Here is a 10,656-nt window from a genome sequence, read left to right as displayed (position 1 = left end):
AGACTATCGACACTCTCTGTCGCCCTCCAGTGTCAATTTACTGTGTCTTCATTTTTCTGCAGTCTCAGTGTAGCGACAGACCGGTACCGCCTCTGACCCATATCACCCGACAGACCGTCACCAAAGTCTCTTTAGAAAGTCAGTCCACTCGGTGGCCATCTTTGGAACGCTCTCGGGCAGCTGTTTTTCTAGGTAAACAGGTGGCACCCAAGTGCGGTTGCTACGATCAAAGAACATATTTCAAATCAGCAGTAAAGTTTGGCAACACTGGTATCATAATTGGTGCTTCTTCACCTCAGATTACGCCAGAAAACGCAGTTTTCATGGTTTGTCCAGCTATTACGCATGCGCGTTCTCGAGTTGATTGACAGGCGATGTCTGCTTCTAAAAGGTGATTGGTTCATTAATATATAGGGCGGGACTTCTGATCTACATCCGTTGGGCGTTCTAATTTCTCCCATCATTTTAATAGAAGTGGCCCGTTTGTACTAAATTATCTGTGCTGTTATTCTCTCCGAACTACCAGAAGGTAAACAAATCATATAAACTCATCGATACTGACTGTGTGAACTAAAACACTTAACAATTTAAAGCGTTTTAGTGGAGTTATTTCGTGGGTAAACATGTGAACTTCAGCTGTCACAGGAGTAGCATTAGCATTAGCTCGAGGTGTGTGTTCTGGGATCTGAAATAAGTGACATGAAAACCAATTTAAGCTTTTAAAGCACAACAGGTAATTTACAGTTACTATATGGGTATTTAAGTAATGTATAAACTGTGTGGTCAGATGAAATACGGGTTGTGGGAACATGCTCTAGCCACATAATCTAATGTAGTTTATTTAGAGATCAAATTAATAATGTTGGATATACTCTTGCCTCTGGTTGTAATGGAGTTTTTAAACTCGCTCATTGGTGGATTTGATGTGTGTGTTTGTCTAAGCGCTGTTTTTGACACTAAAGTGTTAGCAGAAGCTTGTGCAGCACATGTAATAAAGTATATTATGCAATGCAAATCAGACTGTCATCTTCAAATGACACCAGATTGTGAACAGTATGCGTGTAGTACACATATAGATGTCCTTTGTCGTATGATCTCAGAGGATCTGCTGTTAACTTTGGAGTAAAATGTTTCATGTAGTCAGATCACATGTGTTCATATGTAACATTTATGATTAGAGTTATTGATAAGTGCTGTGCCATTCTTAATAGTAAAACGTGTTTCATGAGCTGTGGACTTGGAACAGGGTGTTTAGCTGGGTTACACTCACAATGTAAGGCCAAAATTATGCACATGTTCATTCAAAACTGATCGTCAGAGTTTTATTGTGATTTTATGCATTTTGTTAACATGGCAGCCGATTATTTTATGACACACTTGTTATCCAGTCCTCTCTATGACCTTTAGAAGTCACAATAGTGTGTTTCCTGAACACCACATGTGCTGTTTTATTTTTGGAGAAGTCTTGCGCATGGGTTGTAGTTTACACTTCCACTAGATCTGTATTTGGTGGGTCATTGACTAATAAGGTTGTCCAAGGTGAAAAAAAAAAGTGAAATTTACTTTAAGAAATGCAATCTTTGTGTCTACACACATGTATGAAAAATATTTCTTACATTTTCATCTAGAGAAAATAAATGAAAATAGTTAAGCGAATGCTATTCCGTTACTTTATTTGAAAGTTTTTTACTACACAGTCTTGAGGGTGAAAAGGGGTCCTCTCTGGTTTTTTTTTTTTGTCACACTTCAACAAAATTGCTTGTTGGTTACACCATTTGGTGGACAATTTCCGAATATTAATCATATTACAAAATATAAATTATAGTAAAATCTTATTCTGCACTACTCGCGCTGTAATTTATTTCTTGAAGAATTTCAGCTTTGAATGAGGAATTTGTTTTTTCTTCTCTCCGGTCAAGTTAAAACCACATTTTAAAATTTTTTTTTTTTTTACTTTAAGCCAATATTTAAAAATATGTTCAAAATAGAAGAGGTGTATTCAAGTCATTGTTTTGTGTGAATTGCATTTATTGTAATTTGTTTTTTAATTTAATAAATCTGGCCCAAAAAAGAGTGCCACATCTTTGACCCGTATATAGAATGGTGTCTTTAATTGGAAAACTTGAGTTAGCCCATTAATGTAAATTCAACATACTCCTCCTCATAACATTCATTCTTCTGTGGAAAACAAAAACAGAAGTTTAGCGGGATGTTAATTCATCACTTTTCCATGCAATGAAAACATGCAGTGTCCGGTGGCTGTCAAGCTCTAAAAAGAACTGAAAAGGCATCCAAAGAGTAGTCCATATACCTTCTGTGAAGAACAGACAGTAATTGAATTTATTTAATGACAATCTTGATAGCTGCTGTAGCTCTAAATGTACCCATTTAAAACGTCCATATATGGAACTATGTAAAGGTAACAATAGGCTAATCTGGTTCAGCCTGAAATGTTTATTTAGAAAAATGGCCTCATGCCCTTGTTCTGTCTGGGACGCTTGATCTTTGGTTAGGTAACTCACTTATCTCAGCAGTTTAGTGGCTCAAAATGGTTTGGAAAGATTAGACTCTTACCCGAAACCCGAAATAAAATGCTTGGATGGTCTCCTTATAGGATACTGCAAGATCTTCAAACACTTCTAATTAAGATCCGTATGTTTGTTACAAGATTATTATGGTTTTGCATTCTCAAATTGTTTATTTTTATTTTTTTTAAATCATTTTCAATTTTACATTTAATTTATGTTAGTCACAGATTCTTACCTTAATATGGACATATGGTATTTCCATTTTAGCTTAATTTTCTTCATGCAACAACTAATATATATATATTTTTTTTTTTTTTTTACTTTTATTTATTATTATTACTTGTAGTAAAATCCTTTTTTTTATTTAATTGTTTTTTAGACAGGTTTCCTGAGAATCAGTCAACCATGAAAACGGTTTCTTATATTTGCTGATTTTATTTCTTTCAGATTTGCAACCATTGATTTTTAGTTTTTTTGTTTACTTTGTTTTAGTTTACAAAAATGATTTCAATTAATAGTAATCGTCCAAGTTTTAGTGTATGAAAACAACTCTGGTTTATTGACAACCGTATTCTCTTTCTTACAGGCTGAAATGCTTTTGGTGGATATAATTTGCACTTCTGCTGACCAGACCGATGCTTAGTTTCTTATGGGGGTGGTTACTACCATGGACCCAGATTCTGCCCGGCAACAGCAGGCCCCATCCCTACAGCAGGGCAAGTTGAGCAAAAGTGGGCATGCCCAAGTGGAGGCCGGTCTGGTGATGGGGACTGGGCCTCGAGGAAAGCACTATGTGTGCGGCTCATTCGCTGCTTTCACCAACATCATTGTGACTTTCCCCATTCAGAAAGTTCTCTTTCGCCAGCAGCTGCACGGAGTTCGTGTGACCGAAGCCGTGCGTCAGCTCCAAAGGGAAGGGTTACGAAACCTTTACCGAGGGCTTCTGCCTCCCCTACTGCAGAAAACCACCACTGTGGCCATCATGTTTGGCCTTTACGAGGATTTTTCCCGGTTGCTATTGCGACATGCTCACAGTAGCGGCTCGCCCGAGCTTGTCACACGAAGTGTCGCGGCTGCACTAGCTGGTATGGCAGAGGCCGCCCTCACACCATTTGAACGTGTGCAAACACTGCTTCAAGACCACCGCCATAATGGCCGTTTCAACAACACCGTACACACCTTCCGGACCCTTCTGCGAGACTATGGCGTGAAGGAGTGCTACCGTGGGCTGATCCCGATTTTGTTGCGTAACGGGCCCAGTAATGCTCTGTTTTTTGGGCTTCGTGGGCCAATCAAGCAACGACTGCCAGAGGCTCGAACCCGGATGGGTCACATGGCCAATGACTTTGTTTGTGGCGGGCTACTTGGGGCAGCACTGGGCATCATGTTCTACCCACTTAATGTGGTCAAATCTCGAGCCCAGGCCCAGGTAGGGGGTGAGTTCGTGCCCTGCGGTCAGGTGCTAATGACCGTGTGGCGGGAAAGAGGGGGCAGCATTGTGCTGTTGTTCCGTGGAGCTACGCTCAACTACCATCGATCTTTGCTGTCATGGGGCATCATCAATGCAACTTATGAGCTCTTTCTGACAGTTTTCTGAAGGAGAGGAGGGACAATAGTGGCTAAAGGTGACCTGGAGTAGAATTTCCAAACCAAGTGTTCATTTTGGACTATTCAGCACTCTTTAAAAGAGACACTGCCATTTCCCCTAGTGCACTTCAGAGTAATGATTTGTATAAATCGTGGATTGAACCCATTCATGCAGCGATGCCTAAATATAAAGTCCATCCACATTTCTTGGCCACTATAAGTGTTGTGAAATGTAACGCCAACTCTAGTGGCACTAGGATTAATTTGTATTCACTTTCTAGGGGGAGTTTGGGAGTCTGTGGTACACGGATGGAAAAAGCACAGTGTTGCACTACTAGAAAAATTTAAAAGTTTGTACTTTATTGGCTAAGTGTAAAGAGTTTCAGTCCTTGTTGTGATGTCCATTGTTAAACAATGAGATGCACAAACTTTGGACTTGAAAAAGCCATGCATCTGCATTTCTAAAGTGTTAAGTGCAGTTTAATAAGCAGGCATAACTGAATGTAATGATGGCATTTGTGGACCACACGAAGAGAGAGTATTCTTTACAATCCCATGATGTTGTTAATATCCATTTTTTGCCAATCAAAAATATCCAGATGTGTGAACATTTTCATGAAATTATATTTTTTATGTAAAATGTGTCTTGTGCAGAGTGACAATTTCACATCTTTGTGAGTGAAAAGTAAACAAGTAATTCCTCTACTGGCATACTTGGTCTCATTATTAAACAGTTTATAATGCTTAAAAATGTATTGGTGTGTTATGGTACATTCCATGATAAGGTTACAAATTTGGTGTGCTAATTTGGGTTTGCTTTTCAAAAGCAATAAATGCATATACCTATGTTGTTTGAAGTTGGAATTATTGCATATGTGAGATGACAAAGCATTAACATAAAATTAACAAAGAATAAATAACAGCAAGTTTTACAATCAAATGCTCATTATTAGCCCCTACTGAGTGATGGCTTAATTTTGGCTAAAGAAGAACCGCGTTTCTCTGCTTTTTAAAATGTGTCATGTTGAAAGGGGTTCAATTTCTGGAGATCCCCTTATTCACTTCTATTCTGTTGCGCTTCGTCTAGCACACTGTTTTTAACGGCCCCCGGCCAACATTTCTGCGTTTTGGCAGAATCTGAGCCAAATTCCACTTAAGCGAATGCAGCTGAATACCACTTCTATCTGGAAATATGACTACCATACATGCATCTGTAATTAATAAATAAACATCGTGGGATTGCTGGTATTTTGAAGCTTGGCTTGCTCCCTGGGGGTCTAAGACAAATCGTATTTTTAAGGCATAAACTTTTATCACGTTTTTTTTTTTTTTAAATCAAATTGCACAATGAAGACTTTAAAACATTATTGACAATACAGCTGTGACATACTGTGGAACCAGTGGTTATAGGATGCAATTTTTTTTGTTTATGTCCTCTTGGACTTACACTGACACCTAGTGGACTGGATGTAGCATTATTCATTCATAATATATTTCAGGTACAAATGCCACTGTAGAAATTCACTTTTCACAGTAAGCTTTTTATAATTTAATTCATGAGTGAAAGTGTCCAATAAAAGGGCAGTTACTGCAATACCAAGTAGTATTCAGCCAGTCATGTGATCATAGCATGGCAGCTCCCATGAGGAGACCAGCTCCATGTAGGTTCAACAGCTTTAATATATATATATATATATATATATATATATATATTATATTATATTTTCTCTATATATCCCTTTTCTCCGAAATTGGCATGCCCAATTCCCACTACTTTATTAGGTCCTCGTGGTGGCGCGGTTACTCATCTCTATCCGGGTCCAGTAGAAGGACAAGTCTCAGTTGCCTCCGCTTCTGAGATAATCAATTTGTGCATCTTATCTCTTGTCTCACTGTGCATGACACCACGGAGACTCGCAGCATGTGGAGGATTATGCTGTTCTTATTGATCCACACACAACTTACTACACACCCCATTGAGAGCGCGAACCCCTAATCATGACCATGAGGAGGTTACCCCATGTGACTACCCTCCCTAGCTGTTTACACCAGCAGCACCTGCGATCTCTCCTGAACACCGCCAGAGGTCGCCATCTCCTGAGAACTAACTCCTCACAAACTACATTTCCCATAATCCTCCTCTATTTGATTACTCTCCCACTTGCTCCATATTAACTCTGTATTTTTAAGTTCACGGTTCTCTTGCATTCAATACAAAGTCTTGTTTGCCTGTCAACATTTCTGAGCATTTATTCCCATTACCTGTTTACCCTGTGTTTTGACTCCTGCCTGTTTATTTGGATTTCCCAGCCTGCTTGTGAGTATTTGGAACTTTTACCTGTTTTATGGTTTACACCTCAGCACAAACTGTGTGGGTTTAGGATACTTTAAAGCTGTTGTTCCGTCAGGGGTTAAATGCTGATTTTCAAATGGAACTAGCATACCGTGAAGAAGGGAGACCTCTGGATGAATTCATCAAACATGCCATTTGCCTGGATAACCTGATCAAAGCCTGTTGTCCCGTCAGCTATCTACATTCACTTCCTTCTGACATCCCTGCAACCAGTCATCACAAGCCCATGCAAGTGCTTCGCTAGCCACTGAAGACCGACAACACCGTCTCAGAAAGAGACTGCATCTATGGTAGACAGTCAGGACATTTACTGGTTGCCTGCCCTACTTGTCCCCCTAGGAAGGGTGACGTGGTGGTGAGTGTTGAATTGTCAAACTTAATTCATATTGATCAGTTTGAACTGTCTATAACTTTGCATGTTCTGAATAGTGAACCGCAGATGTCAGCCATTTTAGATTCTGGGGCTGCTGGTAACTTAATTGACCTGACCCTCGCCACAAATCTTAAATTGTCTTTTGTCCCTTGTGTCCCTCCATTACATGTACTATTACATTACATTGCACTAGACCAACAACCCATGGGCTCTCGCAAAATTCAGCAGATCACTCAAACTTTTCATTTCCAAGTTGGACTCTTTTATCATGAAGAGATTCAGTTCCTAGTCACTCACTCTCCTAAGAACCCGATTGTTCTTGGCCTGCCATGGCTGAGACTTCACAACCCTGAGCTCTCCTGGAGAGATGGACAGATCTCTCGTTGGAGTACTTCCTGTTTCCAGTCTTACCTCAACCTCCCTGAACCCGTCTCTCTCCCTCCGTTATGCGCCACTACCATCCTCTCTGACAAGATGATGTCCACACTACCACAGTGTTATTTGGATCTCCAGTAGGCTACTCCAGTAGCAAATCTAAGGCTACCCAACTTCCTCCTCATCATTCCTGTGACTGTGCCATTGACCTTTTGCCTGGTTCATCTCCACCACATGGACGAATATACCCCTTATCTGAGCCTGAAACTAAAACTATGGAGGAGTACATTGCGGAATCTCTGGAAAAGGGTTTCATTCAAACTTCCACTTCTCCAGCCTCAGCGGCTTTCTTCTTCGTAGGAAAATTCTTTGACAAATCAACCCTGTGTCATTTAAACTTCAGCTCCCTGCTAATTACCATATTTCCCCCACCTTTCATGTCTCCCTACTCAAACCTATGGCAACTCCGAGAGAGGAAGGTTCTCAAGAACCCCAGAGACCTCTTCCATTCCTCATTGACGGAAAACAGGCCTTTCAGGTACACAAGCTCCTGGACTCTCGACGCCGGGGTCGGATGTTTCAATGCTTGGTGGACTGGGAAGGCTGAGGAATGTTCCTGGACTAACTCTGAGGACATTCTGGACTCTGCACTTATCACTAAGTTCCATAACAACTTCTCTAATCAGCCCACTCCCAGAGGTTGCTGTGTTACACATGCAGCACTTGCGATCTCACCTGAATGCCGCCAGAGGTCGCCATCTCCTGAATACTAACTCCTCACAAACTACATTTCCCATATTCCTCCTCTCTATTGTGTTTTGACTCCTGCCTGTTTATTTGGATTTCCCAGCCTGCTTGTGAGTATTTGGAACTATTGCCAGTTTTACGGAGTACCACTCAGCCTATCGGATTAACTTTGTTTACCTTTCTGGACTGTCTCCTTGTGTACCAAACTCTTGCCTGTCTTTTCTTTTACTGTTTTTACAGTTAATAAAGTTGCATATGGATCTTAACACTTCTTCCCTGGCGTCTTTGCTACATTAGCAACTGGGCCAATTTGGTTGCTTAGGAGACCTGGCTTGAGTCACTTGGCACACCTTGTATTCGAACATGCGACTCCAGGGGTGATAGTCAGCGTCATTAATCGCTGAGCTACCCAATGCCCGATATGATTGGAGTCTAAATCTCATGTGAATACAATTTTAAACGTGCGTTTCAAATCTTTTTGAATGACAAAAAAAATGACTGAATTATTTTATATTCGTTGCGCCTTCTTGTGGACTTCAGAGACAAGGTTGATGTAAAATATGTGGAGATCGCTGATGTCATGTAGCATTTGTTCCCCAATTAAGATAATGTCTTTTGAATAGAGAAAAAAGTTTTTTAATATTTAAGTGAAAATGTATGATATAGTTTCTCAGCCATGTTGACAGCTTTACGAAAGTTACAGAAGCCTGAAATTTCCTGTCAAACAAAAAACAGCATCTCTGAATAGGCACAAATGAGACACAATTACTTTGGTAAAAATAGAATACATATGTGTGTATCAATTTCTCCGTGTCTTCCTCTAAACTTTTGACCACACTTTCAAAACCCTTTCCGTAACCACTGTTGACATAATGGGCTCAATTATTGAGCTTGAGTGGAAGTTGTGTGCTTCCCACAGTTTTGCTCCAACAGTTTTAACCTCCAGGGGACACGGGAAGAGACACAGAGCGACAGATGCTGATGGAGTATGGCAATATCACACAGGGCCAAACGTCATAGGAACAGCTAGTTTTAAACAGTAAAGTTCAGTGCAGTGTGCTATTACAGTTTTGGGGCATTGAGTTGGATAGTCCTTCTGTGGGCTGCACACAGCAAGTAAATCGCAGGGTTTGTTTTTTGCAACCTGGCCTAGTAGTGAAAACGTGACTCTATATAAATTATGGCAAAACTTGTAATATGTCTCTCCAGGTACAATTCCTTGTAGTTTCCTGGTGAAATGAACAGTAGATGTGCTACAACAACTTTGTTTTTTTTCCATTTCACTTAAATCATGACTTTAATGGCTGAATATAACTTTACAAATACTTAATTTTCTCTATTACTCACTGTTATTTTATGAAATCAACACACTCAAATGCATCTTTTGAAAAACAATACATTTAAATGCTTGTATTACAGACCCACCTACATATATACACTTATTCCATTATGAATATCTAGCGCGGTAACTCACCTGATATGGTGTTGGACTCCGTGTCGGAGGACTGCGTTTCAAGTCCATCCATGAACTCAAGCCGACACATGACATTACAGAGTCATTCAAGCGACACGAAATGAGGTTGTTGCTTCAGAAAATGTACTATTTCATTTCGCTCCTGCATTTTAAAACACTAATGATTAGGTTTAGGCATTGTCCTTTTTATTAATTATTTTGTATCGTTTATATTTTAAAATACTATTGGTTAGATTTGGACAAAGTTTTAGGTTAGAGAGGTATGTTTTAAAAAAAAAAAAAAAGAAATTCTTTTCTTTTTTTGAATATGTAGTGGTGGTGGTGTAGTGGTCTAAGCACATAACTGGTAATCTGCTATCTGTTAATCAGAAGGATGCTGGTTTGATCCCCACACCCACCACCATTGTCTCCTTGAGCAAGGCACTTAACTCCAGGTTGCTCCAGGGGGATTGTCCCTGTAATAATGGCTCTGTAAGTCGCTTTGGATAAAAGCGTCTGCCAAATGCATAAAATTATTTGGAGTGGTGGTGGCGTAGTGGCTAAAGCACTGGTCTGTTAATCAGCTAGGTTAATCAGCAAGGTCACTGGTTCAAACCCCACACCCACCACCATTGTGTCCTTGAGCAAGGCACTTAACTCCAGGTTGCTCTGGGGGATTGTCCCTGTAATAATTGCACTGTGAGTCGCTTTGGATAAAAGCGTCTGCCAAATGCGTAAATGTAAATTCACTTTAAACCCACTTTTGAATACACCATTTTACTTGCTTTTGGTGCCCCCTGCTGGACATTTCACTAGGAAACCTGCAGCCAAACGTGTTAGACGGCACATACATTTTGAATTGCAAAAATGTTGTAATGTTCACGTACATTTTATGAGACCAGTAGAGTTGTCTTTAAAAGATTAATGTTTGGAAGAGGCACTATATGGGACATTTGAAATCAAACGCCTCCTTTTATTTGAATTAAAAATACATTTTAAAGAGAATGATTTCATTGTAAAACCAATACATATTTTGAATTTTGTTGCTAAAATATGGTACAATATATGTTCATTTTGGCCATAATACGGGACGTCCCGGCTAATTCAGGATAGCTCTAGACACTAAAAAAGACACTAACAAACTAGTTTACATCTAAACTTTTTGTAACAATAAAAGCATTGCTTTTCTTTTGGTCAAAAATATAACATCTTTCAACAAAAATAATAATGAACCAATTCA

General features: G+C 39.7%; 1 protein-coding gene across 2 annotated transcripts; it reads left to right on the top strand.

Annotated features, from left to right (window-relative positions):
* The first annotated feature begins 442 nt into the window (after positions 1 to 442).
* slc25a51b (solute carrier family 25 member 51b) lies at positions 443 to 5,030 on the top strand. Of its 2 annotated transcripts, none has more exons than XM_052089018.1 (2): positions 443 to 529; positions 3,115 to 5,029. In XM_052089018.1, the coding sequence occupies exon 2, from the start codon at positions 3,178 to 3,180 to the stop codon at positions 4,123 to 4,125; it is 948 nt and encodes a 315-aa protein (XP_051944978.1). In that variant the 5' UTR covers positions 443 to 529; positions 3,115 to 3,177; the 3' UTR covers positions 4,126 to 5,029. The 2 variants fall into 2 exon arrangements, with proteins under 2 accessions (XP_051944978.1, XP_051944979.1); XM_052089019.1 differs by lacking the exon at positions 443 to 529 and adding an exon at positions 591 to 733 and having other exon boundaries at positions 3,115 to 5,030.
* The last annotated feature ends 5,626 nt before the right edge of the window (positions 5,031 to 10,656 follow it).

This window comes from Xyrauchen texanus, chromosome 23 (assembly GCF_025860055.1).
Source record: "Xyrauchen texanus isolate HMW12.3.18 chromosome 23, RBS_HiC_50CHRs, whole genome shotgun sequence".
NCBI lineage: Eukaryota > Metazoa > Chordata > Actinopteri > Cypriniformes > Catostomidae > Xyrauchen > Xyrauchen texanus.
The sequence above is the reverse complement of the archived record's forward strand: the minus strand, read 5'-3'. Positions and strand labels throughout refer to the sequence as shown.

Coding starts and splice junctions, on each gene's coding strand:
- slc25a51b (XM_052089019.1), top strand. CDS start 3,178: ATGGGGGTGGTTACTACCATGGACCCAGATTCTGCCCGGCAACAGCAG.